This window comes from Dendrobium catenatum, unplaced genomic scaffold (genome assembly GCF_001605985.2).
Source record: "Dendrobium catenatum unplaced genomic scaffold, ASM160598v2 original_scaffold_71536, whole genome shotgun sequence".
NCBI lineage: Eukaryota > Viridiplantae > Streptophyta > Magnoliopsida > Asparagales > Orchidaceae > Dendrobium > Dendrobium catenatum.
In genome coordinates this window covers 905,178-926,369 of record NW_021389983.1, presented here as the reverse complement: position 1 = coordinate 926,369, position 21,192 = coordinate 905,178, and the positions used below count along the sequence as shown (strand labels likewise).

Genomic DNA, 21,192 nt, shown 5'->3' with positions numbered 1-21,192 from the left:
TCAGCTGTTTATAAAGCCCCCATGTGTACAGAAAGCCCCACCACAGCTGCCCTCCAGCACTCCCATATGAACATAAAGCCCCAAACTTCACAACAAGCTTCGCAGCTGCCCTTCCAGCACTCCCAAGCTGCGCCCCAAGTATCCCAATATGTTCATAACCCCCCCCCACCCAAGTGTACAGAAAGGCCCCACCACAGCTGCCCCTCCATCACTCTCATCTGTTCATAAAGCCCCCCAAGTGTATAGAAAGCCCCCACCACAGCTGCCCCTCCAGCACTCCCATCTGTACTTATAGTTTCAAAAATTTTTCTTAAAAAATTAAATTGAACACTTCTAGATAAAGCACAGTCAAAGGCCAGCAAAAACGCGGTTAATTATTTAGCTACAATTCACTGCACTTTAAATGTGCTTTTGTTGTCCCATCACTAAATCATATTGAACACTTATAGCAAAAGCGCAATGAAAACACAGCTAAAGTGCAGTTAATTATAAATTCACTTGGCATTTGTTGCGCTATCACTACACTTTAACTACGCTTTTGCTGCGTTGTAGATGCTCTTACACTATTTTACTAGCGTAAATACTTACTAACTGATGTGAAATAATATATAGTGTAAAAATGTTTCTAGCAAGAGCTGAAGTAATACATAGTGTAAAAACGTTACTAGCATGAACTGAAGTTAAAATAAAAGCACAGTAAAAACACAACAAAAGCGCAGCAAAGCCTAGTGAAAGCGCAACAAAAGCATAATGAAAGTGCAACAAAAGTGCAGGAAATGATAGAACTATATTTCAACGAGCATTCACTGTGCTTCTACTGCGCTTTTGATGCACTTTAAATATGTTTTCACTGCATTTTGAAGCATATTTAAAGCACAACGAGAGCGCATTGCAATATTAGCAAGAGCACATGAAAAGGGTGGAAAAAGTACAGTGAAAGCGTCGTCGAAGTGCGGTAAATGTGTCGTGAAAGTGCAGCAAGAGCATAGTTGCAATCCACAATGAAAGCACAGTAGCAAATGCGCAGTGCTCTTTTGCTTTTTCTATGCACTTGTATGCACTTATACTGAGTATTGATGTGTCAAGATTTAATTGGAGTCCGGACGCAGAGCTACGTACGTCCGGACTCCGCACCAAATCATTTCTCCACGGGAAGAATACTAAATGGGGTAGCTTCACTCGTAAGCCAGAAAAAAGACAAGCAAACAATAAGTTTTTTTTGTTTTTTGTTTTGTGATATTTTGTGTTAACCAAAAGGATGTGTCGCTTCTGAAGAGTGTATTTGTTCGCTCATTCTCTGAAACAGTGTATCTGTTCATTTTTTTAAAAAAATTTTGTTGTCTTTTTAATTATTATTTTAAATTAGTCAAAAATTTGCCTCGCAACAATTTTTTTTTATGATTTTAATGTAATAAATTTGTTACAGTCGCCGATTGTGTGATTTTCATCGTCCACTCTTTTTTTCGGTTATGATGTTTGATTGGAACAAACCCCGTTCACTATCCAATTTTGAGCCCTTGGAGGAACATCTATGGAGAAAAATTGGCAGATACGATCCTTCCCAATCAGCTTCTATTCAGGATTGATTATATTGGCATCGAGAGAAGTTGGGCAACAATATTAAAATTTGAGCAACAGTCTTAAAATTTGGACAACAATGTTCAACATAATGTCAAAACCCATGACCACAAGTCAGAGCCAGTTGGATCAAAATCAATTCCCATGTTTCAAACTACAGTTATAAATTTTCAGTATGGTTCGTTAGTAAAACACCACTTTTAAGCAGCTTAAAAAAATTACAATGGGCAATAAACACTAAAATCAGAAAATAAAATAACCAAATGGAAAAAAAAGTGATACAGAAATGGAAAAACAGTAATTTCGAAAGAAGGAATGGATAAATAATTTTCTGTAATTTAAAATTTTTTCATAAATTTAATGCCCAACCTTGCAATCCATGAGAGTAAGGTAGCCATATTTGGAAAGTAATATTGCTGATTGATCAAGGATGCCATTTCGTAGTCCCAAATATGCATTTTCAATTAATCTGAAAGAAAAGGATATTATATATAAAGGCATGCCATGCATCTCATGGCTTATAAAAATTATGAAATTTGACAAAATTTTATGCAACACAAAGGTGTTACTCTACACACAATCGTAAAGCCAAGCACATGCTATATAAGGCTTTCCACCACATGTTCCCCAAATATATCGACAATATAGTTTATGTTTATAAAGAAGAAAATATAATTGCACTGCGATAAGATGACATAGATGGGGATATTATTAATAGAATTGAAGTTGGATTGTTGAAGAGGAATGCATAGGGCATATTGTGTGATAGAAAAGTCCCCTCAAACTTAAGAAAATTTTCTATAAAATAGTGGTAAGACCTACAATATAGGCTACTACAAAAAGTTCGTGAAGTGATACCATTCAACAACATGACCTTTGATCAAATAACTAAAGAAGGATAATTTCAATTGGAGTGAAGCAACTACCAGGGCTTTGAACAGTTGAAGAAGGCGATGACCAACGTGCTAGCGTTAGCTCTACTTAACTTTAGCCAGCCCTTTGTGGTGGAGATGAATGCTTTGGGGTATGGGCTAGGTTTTATACTTATGCAAGACCAGAGACAAGTGGCTTATTTCAATCAGGTGTTGACTGTCAGGGCAAGGCTCAAGTCAGTATATAAGAGGGAGCTGATGGTGATTGTGTTAGCCATCCAAAAGTAGCGACCCTACATATTGGGGCGACACTACATTGTCAGGATTGATCAAAGAAGCTTAAATTTTCTTCTGGAGCTAAGGATTGTTACAGATGAGGATCAGAGTTGGCTTTCGAAACTGTTGGATTAAGATTTTAAGATTCAGTATTGACCGAGGATAGTTGACAAGATGAAGGATTGGAAAAAATCTAGAGAGATTTATTGGGGAATAAGGATAGCACATGATATACCTTAGTCGATCAAAGATTGTTATACCAGGGGCGAATGGTATGTACCCCACTTGCTGCGGGAGTTCCACGATAGTGTCATAGGAGGGCACTTGGGGGTATAGAAGACTTATCGTAGACTTTGTGGACTCCAGAAATTCACGCCTCGGCCTCTCTACAGACCCTTTCTTTCTTTCTTTTTTTCGGGTCATCGAGAAGAGTTTTAACAATTAAGTTTCGAGGCAAATTTTTAGAAGGCGTATTAGGTTTGTAGATAAGTCACTACTAAGAGATTTCTCCCTAATTTTGTGAGGACTTTATGATTTGAGTTCAGGTTTTCTATAGGTGCAAGACCCTATAGTTAATTACTCCTCTCGATAACGAGAGATAACTGTTGATTAAGGCTAGTCGTCAAACAGATATGTAGAGATATATGGTATCCGGTGTATAGTAGCAGCATGTGTTTAGTTTTTGAAACTTGATATTTAAAACTGAAAATTTTACCATCTTGCACTTAAAGCAAATGGTGGGGGAGGTGATGATGGACCCAATTCAGATCTCATGGTTCTATCATTCCGGGTCATCATGGTTCCTAGTCTACTTAGTCAAATGAGGTAGTCGACCCGACCCAACTTGATAAAAGGATCCTTGTCGGCAGCCATGGGTTGCTTCGTCCAAGAGTACCTTGTAGACCTAGGATGAATGTTTGTCTAAGGGGACAAATCAGAATCCCCTTTAGCTAATAGAGAGTTTTTTACCTTATTAATATATCCTATTGATTCATATCTCAAGGATTTGGAGCCATTGGAGAAAATGCAGGCTCTGACCATGATCGTAATTTAGTGGAACCATTTGGCGACAAAGATATCTAGTTCAGAGGGTCCCGGTCATAATTGTTTACTTGTGGTGCCATCTAGTGACGAAACCACCAATTAGAGGACACGTGTCACATCCTTACTGGCAATAGACTATTTGAGAATGAATCCTAATGATATTATTGACCAGACATTGACTCTTTGTGAGCTGAAATAATTTTTCAAAATTTTCACCTTGGCAAATTATTGAGAGTGGACAAAATTTACTTTAAGTGTTTGATGGTTAATTTTAACTTTAAATATTTTGAATTTTTATGAGAATTTGTAGAGCATTTTGCATATTTGGGGTCCCCTTCGGTTGAGATTTTCTGTCAATATGGCCATTGTCAGGGTAATTTTAGGTAATTTTTTATTTTGTGGGTTGAAGCTTGTCAACTTTGTCGACTTGCCACCAGAGAATCGGGTTCATTGTCGGCTTTATGTTTTCATTAGATATATTTTTTTGTTATAGACCTTGAAGACCTGATATGAACGTATAAAATAAATATCTCGGTCGATGTCGTGCCCATATATTTGTTTGATGGTTTGAACCCTGTTGACTCCTATGCGTATATGCAGGAGGATTGGGTTCAAACATGGGTTCATTTTTTAACATGCGCAATAACCTCAAAAATCACATCTATGTACAACACGCTAGTTGGGGCCTATGTGGGTATAGGTATTTGCATGCATTTTGAATGATACATTTGTATGATGTATTTGCATAGTGGTGGTATGTAATATGTATACAATATAACAGATACATGCATCATATTTGTATATGTGTGTATGTATTGATATTTTGCATGATGTATTTGTGTAATGATTGTATGTAGTGCGCACGACATATTGCATATTCCCATGCATTTAGATTCTCACATGTGCGTTGACACACAAACAACGCATTTGCCTATTTGCATGTGTATAAGTATATTGCAATGATATGTTGTGTAGCAGCTTGAAAAATAATCGTAGTATGTGATGTATTTGCAAGATATTTTGCATAGCAGATGTTCGTATGCAGTGTAGTAGCCTAATGTATTAATGCAACGTATGGTATATTTGCATGACATGTGTATGATGCATCAATGCATTGCCCGTTAGTTTGCAAAATGCATTTGCATGGCGATTCAACACTTTGTAGATAGCGGATGTAAAATTTCTTCCCTATATATAATAATAATAAATAAAACTTCCCTACTACTTCCATCTTCTCCCCCATTCTCAAGCCAAGCTGCGCCATACCCAAGCTCACACATACCCATGCCTCATCCACACCCCATACCAGTGCCTTGTCCTCGCCATCTCAAATCGAGTAGCACTTTCTCGCTTCCTCGATCACACGACCCTAAGTCAGCACTATCTCCCTCTCTTAGTCTCTCACTTCCAAATTCCCAAAAACCTCCACGACTAAGAAATGAGGAAGTCAGGCGTTATGGGTACTAGCAAGGGTTTTAGCTTCAAATTTTTCATAAACTATCTAGCCAAATTATTCTCCACAAAAAGAAACTTTCTCAATAATTCCTCTAAAAATTTGTGTTTATATTATCTATGTCCACATTTAAAAAAAAAAAACAGGAGTAAACATGATCCTAAAGCTCCTAAAATATGACTTTATTGGGGATTTCTCCAATGAAAAAGGGTATAAATATTATTATCCCGACATAAAAAAATGCATTATTACAAAAGATGTCACCTTTGATGAGAAGTAAAATTTTTTCAATCAAACTCATCTTCAGGAGCAAAACAGGAGCAAAACTCTAAACTAGAAGGTTAACTATATATTTCATCTTGACATTCGTACAATAAACTCAAAAAAATTCAAACACAATACCCCTTCAAGTTTATATAAGGAAGAATAAGCAAAGAAAAACTTTCTAGCAAGAGACTCACAACTACTATTAGGTAATAATGATCAACTCATCAGTTTACATTCTCCTCTGCAACTCCCAATACATATTTTTTCAAAGCTTTTCTCCATCCTTGCAAATATAATTTCTAATTCCATTAAATTACCATAGACTCTAATTGAGAAACTTGAAAATAAGAGTTAGAATAATTACATGAGCGACGTAATGAAAGATCTAGAAAAAAAATCACACATGGGAAATGATTGAACTACTAAAACAGAAAAAAAAAGTAGGACAATTGGATTTTTTTTTATAAAAAATGTAGAGCAAATGGAAGGTTGAAATAGTATAAAGAAAAATTAGTCGTCAAATGACACTCTCAATCTCATAGAACTAAATATAAAAAAAAAATGCTTCTATTATGAAAATCAATGTAATACAAATCTTAATTTCTCATGCAACTTGGAATGATATATTTATATTATTCAGTTTGAGGGGAGTATTGAATAATCATGGGACCTACAAGTTAACCAATCTTAGTAGAAATACTGATACAATCAAGCTGTCCCTTGGCTGCTATCTGTATGTTTTTGGTTTTCCCCCCTTGGTGCTTCGGTTTCCCCCTCCTTTTATGTTATGTGGATGCTTCGTTTTTCCCCCTTAGCCGCTATCCCTTTGGTCCTTGTTTGCTAGAACTTTCTAGGTGTTCCTATTGGCTGATTGGGAGGTGCATTAACTACATTTATTAATTATTTTTTTCATTTTTCACCTATAAATGGGGCTATTTTGTGGCAGTTTTAGGAAGGATGTGTGATGATTTTTGGAATATAAACGTTCGGGTTTGTTCTAGCTTACGAGCTAAGCTCGTTTCCCCTTCCCCTCTATCATTTCGTCTCGATTTTCTACCACTTCTTCTTTATCCACGGTTCCCTCCCCATCTGTATCTTTCTTCTCTTAATTACTATAAATTGTAAGTTATTGTGTTCTAGTATTATAATATTATATATGTATTTGTGTATGTTTATGGTAAGGAAGACTCTTAGTTTGCCATCTTAAATTGTGTGTGTGCTTTTTTTTTATTACACCAATTTGGTATTAGAGCTTTAGGTTGTAGGTCATGTCTTTCTTTCTTTCTAAAAAAAAAGAAATGCTAAACACTGAACAGGCCGAAGTTCACCTCATGATGCAAAGGAGTCTGCAAATGGTGAAAGTCAGCCTTCTATGCAGACGATCTCATCAGGAGATGAGGATTCTCCACCTTGGGAGGATTGATGCAATCAAGTTGTCCCTTGGCTTTTATCTAGATGCTTCGGTTTTTCCCCTTTGGTGCTTCGATTTCCCCCTCCTTGGAAGCTATGTTGTTGCTTTGGTTCCCCCCTCCCCCTCCCCCTTTATGCTATGTGGATGTTTGGTTTTTCCCCCTTAGCGGGTATCTCTTTGGTCCCTATTTGTTGCAGTTTTCTAGGTGTTCCTATTGGTTGTTTGGGAGGTGCATTAACTACACGTATTAATTATTTTTTTCCTTTTTCCCCCTATAAATGGGGCTGTTTTGTGGCAGTTTTAGGATGGATGTCTGATGATTTTTTAAATATAAACCTGCGGGTATGTTCTAGCTTACGAGCTAGCATCCTTTCCCCTTCCTCTCTATTACTTCGTCTCAGTTTTCTACCTATTCTTCTCTATCCACGATTCTCGACCCATTTGTATCTTTCTTCTCTTAATTAATATAAATTGTAAGTTGTGTTCTAGTATTATGATATTATATATGTATTTGTTTATGTTTATGGTAAGGAAGACTCTTAGTTTGCAATCTTAAATTGTGTTTTTTTTTTTGCACCAAATCCTTAAGCACATGGATTAAGAGTTCCAACAATTAAATTGACCCTCTTATGCCCTTAAATTATAATCCTTGTGCCTCCTCATCCACTTCTACCTATTGGCCCCATTTAAGGAAGTTTTTTTTCTTTTTTTCTGTAAATAGATTTGATTTATTTTTATTATAAGACTTTTTAGAAAATCAATATATATTTTCACACTTTATACAAAATCAACCGTAAAATTCAAAATATTTTTTTTTTACTTTGTTATTTTTCTACACGAGCCTATATACATGCATGGTGTATGATGATATAGGTATCATTAAGGAAAACAATGTTCCAATAACAAATTATTTCTCCAACACCAGATTGCTATTCCAAATTTCTCAAATGATTTTCACTTTCATGTATAAAAGCTCCATATTCAAATGACCGACACTCAATATTTCAACATTTTGAATCTCAAATAATTACTTCCTGATATGATATGCAAATGATATGATTAAAATAAATGCATGATAAGAACATAAATGAATATGTTATATAGAAGTGAATGCATATGCAAGTTAATGGTGTAGTTCTCCACCTTATAATACTAACAGTGGATGCAATATAACTATGTACTTAAATAAAAATGGAAAATAAACCCTGCCCTTCAAGGCTAGGTTTGAAAAAGGTTATTAGATGCTGTGCTTTTAATGCTGCACATTTAAACGGTGGCTTTTATGATGGATGTATTATAAAATAAAATAATATAAATTACCAAATTGAAATGATAGAAAAAACCAGTAATACCTCATTCTGCCAATTTTACACCCGCATTTTCATACTTACTCATAAAAAAAATGATATTAATTTATCTATAGAGACTAACACGCGTGCTATTTCCTAATTTTTTAATTAATATAATTTAGAAACATAATTAGCCACTAAGTTGTTTAACTCATCATTAGTTGATATTTTTTTTTCAAAGGAATCCCCTTTAGCCTAAATAGATGAAAGGAGAGGATACGTGTACATCAAAAGAATAACCTTATAATTTAGGCATTGTAAAATAATATTATGATCTAGTTTGCTCTTTTAATTCTACAAGTAATGCGAGAATGTTCAACTTTTAGTCCAGCTGTGCGGTTGTACCTTGCTACTCTGAGCACTTTGATGAAGTTGTGAAATTTTTCGCAGATAAAATGTTGCTAGCCTTATAGTACAATCAACGACCTTCAATTCTTCCTTAAAAAACATTTTAACTGTTGTAGTGCAAAATGCTTAAAATTTTAGTTATTAGTGTTGAAATGCGTAGTCATTTATTTTATGTGGCTTGTTCTAATCTGTCATTTAGTCTTATTTTATCATATGTTTTTTGCTCAGGGGTAATTTAACTATTTTTATAAGCAGGGCCCAAAGTCCTGTAATTCAGTAAAAGGTAATAATTGAATAAAAGGAAGGGTATTAATTTGGCTTCTTTGAGGAATCAATCTCAGTTCTAGGGTTACTCTTTGATGTGAAGCCAAATGCGCAGGAGCTCATTAAGGAATTTAAGAACAAGTTGGCAATGTAATTCCACTAAATAGCTTATTGTAATAACAAGGCAATTCCATAAAGAATCTTAGTTTTCCATTTGCTTAGGTGAAGAAGCACATGTAGATTAACCAAACCTAGAAGATAAGCAAAGATAGTAGCAATACTAAGAGCTATTAACAAACAATCCACAATTTAATAATGAGAGCTTTCACCTTTGGAGCCCATTCGCTCAAATAGTCTAGGCTTTAGCGGCAGAAGAGTCTCCACATTAGAATCGAGGTCACTCCGAGAAAGAAGGAACCGAAGATCGTCGCCCTTGGAAAGATGGCCGGAGTGGTGGAGGAAGATGGTCGTCCAATGATGATCCAATGTCCCTTTGGTCTTTGCTCGTCGATCACGTCAACTAAGGCGTATTGGATACGGTCGATGCAGTCTTCAACGGTGTCGTCGAAATCAAAGCCCACGTCAAAGAATGGCGATTTGAGGATGTCGACTTGATCTCGATCGTCATGCACAAACCCAAAGTTCCATTCGGGTTCCACCATGCATGGTTTGCATGGAGATGAGAGAGCACGACAAGAAAACCCAAGAGAGGAGAGGTGGTGGCCGGCTTGGAGAGGTGGAGGGGAGGCTAGGTTTCTTGGTGGAGGCTAGATTTGGTTGGGGTGGATGGAATTAACTCTAAATCTAAAATTATTCTCAGATTTAGATTAATTTGAGAGGGAAACAATTTGAAATTTGATTTCAAATTGAATACAATTAAGGCCTTGATGGAGGAGTAATGTGGGGGAGCCAAAGAGGGGAGGCCGGCAGTATAGAGAGAGAGGGGATTGGGTTTTATTCTAAAAACTGAAATTAATTTCAGTTTTAGATAGTTGGGAGGGAAAATATTTGAAATCAACTTTGGATTCCAAATAAAGGGTGAGGGTTAATGGTGTATTAAAGGAGAATTAATGGGGAAGAGAGAGAGAGAGGAGGGCCGGCCATGTATGGTGATGAGGTGGCTTGAGGATTTGAATAGGTGGGGACAACAAAGAAGTAAATTAATATAATCAAAATTCAGATTTTAATTTCAGAATTAATTATATTAAGTAACTCCCAAACTCATATGAAAATAGGAGGGAATTGGAATTTGAATTTCAAATCAAGTATAACTCCTATTAATCAATTTTCCAAATTTGCTAGGGCTTAATTAGGAAAGCAATTAATAGGGGAAAAAATTCAAAATCCACAAGGGTGACTAGGAGAAGGAGGCGGCGGCAAGGGGGAGCCGGCGGGCTGGTAGGCTGGCCGGCGGCTGCTGGCCGGCGGTCGGCTGGCTACAGGCCGACTGGCTGGACTGTCCAGGAGGGACGGCGGCAGGGAGCAAGGGGGAAAGGTCGTAGGGAGAATTTCTAGGGAATTCAAAGAATACGACTCCAATCCCCACAAGTATCTTCAATCTGAATCTCCGCAATGACGATTTGAACAAAAATGAGAAGGGAAAGAAAACTTAGAACTCACAAAGAGATCTAGTTTCTCCAACCAACTCATTAAGAGATCGAGGAGGGTTGCACTCATAAAGAGAACATGAAATGTAAATTTTCATTCATCAAAAATACCCATTACAATGCATGAGACCACATATAAGTAGACCAAAAAGAAATAAAAATGAAATGACACAAATGCCCTTCCGGGCTACATAAGCAGCTCAATGCCCACAGGGAAAACTAGGAAATAAGAAATACAAGCATAAAATAAAAAAATGCAAATAAATCAGAAGTAGAGGCTCTGGATCGTAGCCGTCGATCTGCGTCTCCGGTGATGGTACACGTGTCGAAATCTAATGTCCTCATCACTCTTATCCCTTCTTTCTCTCTACCACATGCCGCTCTTTCTATGAGGTGTCAGTCATTCATCTAATCTCAATTTCCATACTTTACGTCCATGATTCTTCCCCTATACTGGATTCTTTCCTTCTACAACAATTCAAAAAAATAGCAAACTAAAAATTAAATAAAATCTACCATAATCTTCATTCTTGTTACCTTGTTCGTTATTAAATCAAGCTTATAAAATTTCAAATAATCATAACCATGAGGAATACGATCTCATTGAAATTTTTTATATATTTATATGTATGGATTCATGTCATGATTATTCAATAAATTTTACGCTGGCGGTCGATTGCTTAACACAACCCTTCAATTTTCTCATACAAGTCTTGGGACCTAACAATGTCCGTCTTGATAGAAAAGTATAGCTCAAACTTAAAAGAATATTCTATAAGATGGTGATGAGACTTGCAATGCTTTATGGCGCAAAAAGTTGGCCATTAAAAGAGAAGCATAAATTTATGTGTTACAGAGATGAGGATGTTTAGGTAGATGAGTGGCTTTACTTTTAGAGACAGCATGCAAAAAAAGTATGTACATGAAAAGGTTGGAGTAGCTCCACTAGCAGATAAGATTAAAAAGATTCGTCATAGATGATTTGGACCGACAAAACGTCGTCCTTCTGATGACCTGATTATGAGAGTAGATGTATTGGATTTGACTTATATTAAGAAAGGTAGAGGTTGACCTAAAAGACTTGGCTAGAAAACATTAGAAATAACCTTTTTTATTAAATTTAAATGAGAATTTGACTCTTAAAATGACACAATAGAGAAAAAGGATTTATGTAGCCAACCCCACGTAGTGGGATAAAGGCTTGATATTGTTGTTGTTGTTATTATATGTCTAAACTTAGATGTTGTTGAATGAGATTCATAGTTGGTCACTTCACTTGATCATTGTTGATGTGATTATTAGATGTTAAACCAAGCTCAAGTATGTAGGGCTTTTGGAAAAGCTTGGCTCACAATTGACCTAGCTAAGCAAGAAACTTAAAATGTATAAAACAAATTTAACAAGTTAGAGAAACTCTTTAATCCCAACCAAATAAAACCATAAGATTAGTATAAAGAATGTAAAACCCGAAAATTTCTATTTTAAGGCGTCGCACGCTTTTCAAAGCGCCGCGACGAGGTTTAGGTGAGATTTTCAAGGTTATCGGAATGTAACGAAATTAATTTTAGAAAATCCTACGCGAAATTATGATCATTTTGGTATATAGAAGTTATAACTAATTTTGTCTAATTAGAGAGTTATTAATCTTAGAAGTCTCTAAATACCGGTTTTACCCCTATACTAATAATAGGCAAAATTTGTTTAAGTAAGGGTAAATTAGACTTTTAAAAAATCCCTTTCTCCCTATTATAGCACACCGGCCCCCCTCACCTCCCCATTCGCACGAACCGAACGAGAACCGAGCGGAATAGGGAGCGGACGGACGGTCGGCTAGGCTTCCGCGAGGGTGTTCCGGCGACGATCTTCCGGCGAAGCTTTTACGTCAAATCGATGAGTTCATGATATATAATTTTAGAGAATGTAAAAATTAAAATCATAATTTTGATCAATATTACTTTAGAATCAATTAATATCTAAATATGATGGGTCTAAGAATCTTAAATTTAGTCTACAAAATAATAAAAATAGAGATGATGGAGAAACGTCTTTACTTAAAGCTAGATGGTTAAATTAAAAGAAGGCCTTAGGAGTATTATGCAATGAGAGAAGAAGACAAATTTTATAAACTTGAAAAATTGTGACAAAACTACCTTTGGGAGGGGGAATTGTGGTTTGGGTTATACATTAGAGAGGAAAAAAAAGCACCAATCAAGTAAGAAGATAAAAATAATGTAAAGAACCAACAAGAAAAAAGAGAAGACCAAAAGCAACATGACTAGACATTGTGCAAAAGACTTATATTAACCAGAATTTAAGAACTTATGTAAGACTTAATAGGAAAGAATTTGAGAATGAGAATCGATTATGCTGACTTCAAAAAAGCTAAGGTAAGTTTACGATAAGCATGATTATACATAATTTTGAATTATATTTCATATATAAGTGATAAAAAACCAAAAGCAACATGACTAGACATTGTGCAAAAGACTTATATTAACCAGAATTTAAGAACTTATGGAAGACTTAATAGGAAAGAATTTGAGAATGAGAATCGATTATGCTGACTTCAAAAAAGCTAAGGTAAGTTTACGATAAGCATGATTATACATTGCATAACATTAGTATGTTTAGTATGATTTTGGGCTTATATCAACTGGAACTTGGTTATATGAAAAAAGATACAAAAAAGGTGTCATAAGTTCAATGTAAACTTGAGCTAGTTATAGTCTTCCCACCTTTGAGTTCCCTCACAAACATTTTAAATAAAGTACACAATATCTATAATGACAAGTTAGGCATCTGAAACCGTTTAAAATTGGCATGAACTATTATATTCCAAACAAACATTGATCTTTCATCTATTTCTCAATACTATATACCATGTACAAAAAAATCATAACACCGCTCATAAAAAAATTGCAAAGACGTCAAAATTTGATTGATAAAATAATTGATCCAGTAGCAAGATTAAAAAGCATTCTGATGGGATCCTCATTAAAACTACAGCAGCATCTAAAAATATGCCAAATCGCAACATTCAAATGAGATTTATGTTCAGTTAGTTCCAAAGTATTGCAGAAGTAATATGCATCTCCAACCATTTGGGAGTCAGAAAAATGGATGTCAAGGAACAAAGCATCCCACGTAAACAATCAGTTTCTAATTCACATAAGGGGCAATTACATACAATGTTACCCTTGAAGAGCACAACTAAACCCCAACCAGTATTTGGGTACAATCCTTATCTATAGAAGTTAAGATTTATATTGGTACTTACTTATCCAACTCAATATTTTCAGAGGGAGACACACACAAGTTATTAGCACTTTCCAGGGCCATTAGGTAAGCAATTCCAACCTGCTCATCAAGAGTCAACAGATTCAAATGACAGAAGCAGTTCCAAAAAGTACACAAACAAATTAAATAACAGTTACCAAGAAAAGACTAGTAAAATAGATATTCAGTATCGTAATTTATTTAAGAATCCCTACGACTTGTTTTACATAAACTTCGGGAACATATAAGAAGTATGTATTTGTGATCACGGCATAGATACACAGTAGTAAGATATCACATTTATAATCTCATTCTGACGCTCCAGCTAAACGTGTATTTCAATTTCAAAAGTAAAAAAACAAGTTTATTAAAATTTGATTTGATATAGTACAAAGTCTCCAAACTGATAATAAAAGCTCAACAAATGATGCTCTGAAAAACTTGCAAGATATCTGGATCCAGCCCTGAAAAGAGAAGCTTGGCAGGACCAAAAAAAAGTGGCATATCTTTCAAAGGATCATGAAACAAAAATCTTACCCAAACAATTTATAAGTTATCAGTGATGCTTCCACCTACTTATAGAAAACATAAACATATCCGGTGGAACTGGGAATTATATGGGTTGGGCAAACCTAGGCTAAAATAAGTTTAACATACAAGTGTTTAACTGATGAACCATTCTAACACCACAAAGTTTTGATAAAATACAAGTCATCTATTGTTGACAAATTTTTTTGTGTAGGTTCGATTGAACCCGATCAACTCAATTGAGCCTCCAAATTCAACTCAAATCGGTGCCGATTAAAGTCCAATTTTATAAAATTACCTTGATCGAACTCAAATCGACTTAAATCAAGCTCAATTCTGGCTTAATTCAAGTCCAAGTGGTTCAATTTGAACCCAATTTACTTTACAAATGAGGAAAATTCTATCAAACAATTCCATTTAACTTGAATCTAGCAAGCTATGTCGTCCTGGCAAAATCCCACAATGTAGGGGATCTCCATGGCTTGAAGCAGATGACTAGAGGGGGATGGGACTTGGGCGTATTCAAGGATTGGGATTATACCAAATCAGGGGACTTCTGATGTGAAACAAAAAGGAATTGCATGAATTTAATAAAATTTAATAAGCTTGCTAATTTTAAAATTAATGTTTCACAAGATTAGACTTTAGGATTTCTTAGTTGTTGTTTTTCTTTGGCATGCGGTTACAAAATAGATTAGAAGGACAATTAAAATAACATCAAAATTATAGTAAAGCTAGATGCGCAAGTAACAAAAATCCACCGGTTAACAATTAGAGCAATCACCTTGAGTTTCCCTCACTCACACTCTTGAGGGCTTTAGCGAAAGAATAAGTTGCGCAACAATAATGATGCTCCCAAAATACAGTAGGCGCTTACAGTTTTGTTCAAGGAAAAGTGAACCGGGAAAGAGGAGGTTGGTGGATGATGGAGAATTTGCCACTGGAAGGGACGTCGATGTTCGCGAGAGCGATAGTCAATGAGAAGAAGATCCGGTCGACATAGTCTTCGGCGGATTGGTCAATCTCCCAATTGATGTCGAAGAAGGGGGAATGAAGAACATCCACTAGTCCTTGATTATCTTAGACAAATCCATGATCTTGCTCGGGATTGACCATACATGGGTACGGAGGCCGGGGAAAATCGTGTCATTTCTCTTAGATGATGATTCAAGTAAGAGAGAAGAAACGTGAGGGAGGAGGGAGAAGTTTGGGTGGACGGCAAAGGCTAGGATAGGGATAGGTTAATTTCAGAGTTCATGGTTTTAAATTTAGGTTTGAGACACTACCATTCAGTAGTCCTCACCTAAGCTCTAGGATCCGAGGTTGTTGTTGACTTCCAATCACTTCATAAGCCCTCAGATTATGGGCATTTTCTTCAACATATGTAGATGAAATATAAGCCCCAATATTCTATATCAAAGTCAACTTGAACAAAAATCTAATTTTAAAATATAATTTTAAAGCCCAACATAGGATAGTTTGAGTACCTCTAAATTTTCTCAGAATCAAGTACTCCTACATTCTCCTCCTGTAACTTTCATTCCAAAAATTTAATTTAAAGTTGATCGCATCTTACTTAAAATTCTCAAAGACCAAATCTTTGAACAAGAATTTCATAAATTTAAAAATGAAAATATTAGCGAATATTTTGATGACTCTCAAAAAAGAAATCATTTGTTTAATGAAAAGTATTCTCAAATAATAAATGCTTAAGATGTAATTAACCACAATGACTTGCCCTTATGGGGCATCTGTACCAAAAAAAAACTTTATTCAACTAAAATTAAATAGAGGAAAATCTTCGTCAAAATTAAATTTATGAGTTTTGTTATTAAATCCATAGCGAAATGATATTTTTATCCTTCGGAATAATATATTATTTTCTATATCGTGTTCGATAAAAAAAAAACTTAATTCGTTGAGGATGACAAATTTTCTCCAACATTCACCATTGGATTTATATGCCTCCTTTACACACTCCTCCAAAGTAAGGTGTACAATCATCTGTTATAAGCTATCTAAGTCTTGGTCATTCTATATTATAATCTCCAATTGTAAGGCAGTCATATTGTTGACTAATTTTTCTTCTTCAATTAGCATAACTTGCATGTTCACTAGACTTTATACTCAATGCATATGCTGCCTCATTTATATTTTCAAGACAATATGGTATATCAAGATAATAATCTTTTATCAACTCAAACTAACTTCTTAGCCTCAAAAAGAAACCACTAAATGAAATCCATTTTCCCCATTCAAAACAACTGGCTAGAGAGAGAGAGGAGATTTCTAGAGAGAGAAAGCTTGGTAGGCTATAAATTATAATTCTATTAGGAATAAATTATCTGAGGTTGTTGTTGACTTCCAATCACTTCATAAGCCCTCACATTAGGGAAACTCCGATCTACTTTCTATTGTTCCAGTTCTAAAAATTATCCAGCTTAAGATAGGCTATATTCTGTCTATCTATATTTTGAAAAATATGAAAATTTTTAAATGTTTTTATTTAAATTATAATTCTGTTAGGAAAAAAATAAGAATAATTTTATACCGACAAAACTTTCACAATATAACTTTCTGTATGTTATAGATACAATAATTTTGAACATTTAGATATTTTTCTGAAAAAATTTCACTGAATAAATTGAAAAATGTGAGATCTCTGACCAATTAGAAAATAACTTTTGAAATTATGAAAAGTTTGCTCAGTAAATAGTTTTGTTGCCTATTGTGAAGCATTCTGTGAAATTTTGAAATTGGTTTTTTTATATTTCTTTTACTCCAATCCAATCATATATTGCTTATCTGCTTGAGTTGTGTGATTTTAAGGAGATCTGAGATGTGGTGAAAGTTCTGTTCAAGTATTATATGCACATTCTAGTGTTAAATGCACACTGTGATTCAAAATATCTGATATGTTATGAGCATTGAGAGTATGAGGGTTTATTTTCTAATATGTCAACACATGAGTCATGAATGCCCATGCCTGATGGGAGGAAAAGGGTTTGAGAGAAATTTGTTATTTTATGCTCTGATATATGAAATACTTATTTATTTACTTTTAGTACACAGTCTACATCATTATAAATATCTGCAATCAATATTATGATCAGTTATGCTTAATCAATTACATTTCTTATGAACTGCTTTTAAATTCAATTAAATGAAAAATAAGTAAATTGTTTGGAATTTAAATCGATGGGTGTAGTAAGCTGTGTTGGCTCACACCTACTCTGTTCTCTGCTTCATTTTCCTAGAAAAGGGTAAGAGTCAGTTGAGTAGCTGAGCGTTCAGGATCTAATATGCATGGGTTTGTGTAGGTATTTCCCTGATTTTGTACATTTGTGACTATTTGTTTTACTTCCCTTTCATGGATCTATGTAGCCATGTACTGTAGGGTAAATATGAATATATATTTTGATGAAATGAAACACAAATTTTATTGATGAGATTATTTTATTATGTTTATTAAAGTAAATTAGAAGTTTTGTGGCCTGTATAAAGTAATAGAAGAAATCTAATTAGTCCCGCCAACTAAATTTTGGGCTGGTTTGTCTCAATTCAACACGGTATGACCTATCTACCTGTGGGTCACATCGGGTTGAGTTGTGACACTTACACCATTTGAGTAAGCTGAGTAGTCACATCAGTCATTATCATGAAAAGAGCAGCAATATTGAGGTTTGATGCAACAACTAGGGGTGTCAATTCGGATCGACGGGTTCGGTTCGGGTCGAACCCGAGTTGACTCGGTTCTAAATGGGTCAACCCGAACCCGACTCATTTTTTGTAAACGGGTCGGCTATCTCAACCCGGATCTGACCCGCGCAGGTTGCTGGGTTGACACGACCCGACCCAGTTATTTAAAATTGAAGCGGCAGCATAGCAGGGCGGCAACAGCAGGCCCGTAGCGGCAGGGCGTAAGCAAACCAGGCGACACGCGTCGCAACTGAACCCGAAGCGGCCGTTGCGACTAAACCCGAAGCGGCCGCTGGCACTCGAGCGGCGAAGCCGAAGCGCCGAAGTGGGCCTTCCCGCGCTGGCACGCGAACTGCGAAGCGGGCAACGGGGCACGGCCGTGGAGCCTGGCATGCATCACGACGTGACTCGCATCGCGATTCGCAAACGGCGAAAGGATGCAACGCGACTTGAACGGGTCAGTTTTGGGTTCTCGGGTCAACCCGAACCCAAACCCGATTTATGAAACGGGTCAGTTTATTGAATCCGAACCCGACCCGTTTCACAAACGGGTTGACCCAAACCCGGATTTTTTTGGGTTGGGTCTGGGTCGGGTTTCGAGTCGGGTCAAAAATTGACACCCTAGCAACAACCCTGACGACTAGCATAATGAGGACCTCCAGGAATGGGTAGAGCCTTGTCAATAGCTTGTAGGTCAGCAGTTATAAATTTGAAAATACTAAATCAAATCCTACATCTTAAAAAAAAAAAAAAACTAGTCGCATGATAATGGTCCAATAAACAATTCGGTATAACCTACTATGAGAAAGATTTTTTAGTGAGATTAACAACCCAAACTCAACAAATAACTCCTCTCTTTTAGGACAAAAATGGCGAAACATTAATGCATGTAGTATGAACAAATAGAAACATGAGTCACAAAGTAAAATAGCAATGTAATCAAGTTAGAGGTATACATTGCATACATGAAAAATGTCACCTATTTTAAGATGATTTTCAGCATGACAATTTCCGTAATCACCTGTATGAAAACTATAAGTAATGCTCCTCTATGATAACATCCATAAGCAACCATATTAGGTATATGTATATATATAGTTAGTTTATTATGACACCTTGAAACAAGGAAAGGATGGCAACGACCCATGGATTCAATGATTTTTCTGAAAAAACTATCTGCCCGGCTAGCCATCAAAGAAAGAGCTTAATACTGACATACATATTATTATAACATGTGTTCATATTCTATACATCACAAATAAGCACTTAACAAGCAAATTATAATCAGTATAACTAGTATTTCTCTTGTAAAAAAATATGATTTCCCAAAAATAAAATAAGTCTCTCATACACGTATCTATTCAAAGTACAAGAATTATATAGCAAGGCAAAACTATCTACACAAATTGATAATTATCATGAACAGTAAAAAACATCAGAAGGCATATGCGTAAATGAATAACTAAACAATAAAGGCAAGACTAACAAGGAGTTTGATGATTGCAAGGGATGAGGATATGCAATGCCCAAGGCTTATGAGTTTTTTAGACCGAGGAATGCCAAAACAAGTTAATGGGTTGGGTTCAGTTCAAACCCAAAATTGACATGATCTAAAGACCCGAACTTGACCTGCTTAATAAATATGTCAAAAAGGTAGACGTTAACCTAAACCACAGGCAACCCGGATGATTCAAAGTTTCGAACCTGACCCGATAACCATTTTGATTAAAATAATTGTAACTTATCAACTATAAAAATTAGGTTAATTATTTTTTTATAAAACAAGAGCATACCAACAAGCAAAAGAATTTAAGAAAAATAAAAATTGGACAAGTCACTATCATGGCAGAATCGGGATCGCAGGACACCATGAACCCAACCCACCAATTAAATGAGTCAGAATTTTGAACCCAAACTAAACCCATTTATTAAACAGGTCAATCCGAACCTAAATATTTTGGGTTAGGTATGGGTCGGGGCATTTATTAGCATTCCTACTTTAATCACATCCAAGGAAACTAGAGCCTAGAGAATCAACTCAATTTTTGTGTTGATTGCAAGAGGCGGCGGCACAATTAGGTTTACCCCAAGCATTGCACAGTTCAGAGCGAGGGGACAGCGCATAAGGATTGTTGTTTGCTTGTGAGAGCTTGGCATATTAGGTTTTGATGGATCAAGCTCACAGGTTATAACAAACAACCCATAGACTCCAATTCGAGCTAGATAGGATGCAATCATTTGTGTTAGAACTGCCAATGAAAAGGGAAACACATTGATAAAAATACTTCTATCCAAAGCTTAAATTGAGTAGCAATAAAATAAACTCAAAATATAAAACTTATAAATTATAAATTTTTATGTAATCAATTGCCGTTATATACAAAATATTTGAATTTGGGAATTCTAGTATGAATTATAGTGAGTTCTAAATCAATATAATTATGCTAGTCACAACAAATATGCAAATTTGCTAAATATATATATTCGCCAAAAAAGTAAGCCAAAGCATCACTTAAAGATACATCACTATTGTCAATAGACAATGTATAAAAAATAATTATGTATTAGCTTAATAAATAATCATGCTACAACATTAAAAAGCATGTAAATGTATGTAGGGCTCTCAAATGATCATAAATCGACAATGAGGGTTCCAAAAAAAGTCAGAGTAAACCAAATAATTAAACACCTTCAAACATAACTTCAAATTATATTGTTAACTATGTTGACAAAACAAACAAGCGAATCACCAAGGTTTCATCTTATTGATTCACAATTAATCTCTAGGTCCTAAAGAATCATCCCAATAGGGATATTAAATTCTTCACTAGATTAAAAAATAAAATTCTACCCAATTAGGGCAACTTGCATATAGGGCAATGTCATAAGTCTCATTATTAAGCAATCTCCAATATATGCATTGTTAGTCCCATATGCAGGCATGTCAAAAGCTAGTACTGTAAGTCTCAACTTTTTGGTTAACTCATAAATAACAACATTAAGTTCTATATTTTAAATCAAAGTACTTTCAAACATCAAACGCAAGTCAATGACTTAAATGACATATAACGGACCTTCTAATGGATGTCAAGACCATCCTAATTACTTTGAGTAAGCATCAAGCTAACAAACCAATTAAATCAGAACTTATAGACTTTCAGTTGATGTAAGCCAAAAATCATACTAAACAAAGGTCAACATTCATGTTATCAAACCTATC

The 21,192-nt window shown here is 35.4% G+C and overlaps 1 protein-coding gene across 4 annotated transcripts in view; it reads right to left on the bottom strand.

Annotated features, from left to right (window-relative positions):
• The window catches only part of LOC110108982 (galacturonokinase), a 64,305-nt gene that overhangs the window by 23,988 nt on the left and 19,125 nt on the right, over positions 1 to 21,192 (bottom strand). For all 4 annotated transcript variants that reach the window (XM_020839855.2, XM_020839856.2, XM_020839859.2 and 1 more), the window contains exons 7-8: positions 13,747 to 13,826; positions 1,948 to 2,047 (exon numbers count right to left, since the gene is read on the bottom strand). In XM_020839855.2, the coding sequence (XP_020695514.1) occupies positions 1,948 to 2,047; positions 13,747 to 13,826 (180 nt within the window). The remainder of the gene's footprint in view (positions 1 to 1,947; positions 2,048 to 13,746; positions 13,827 to 21,192) is intronic.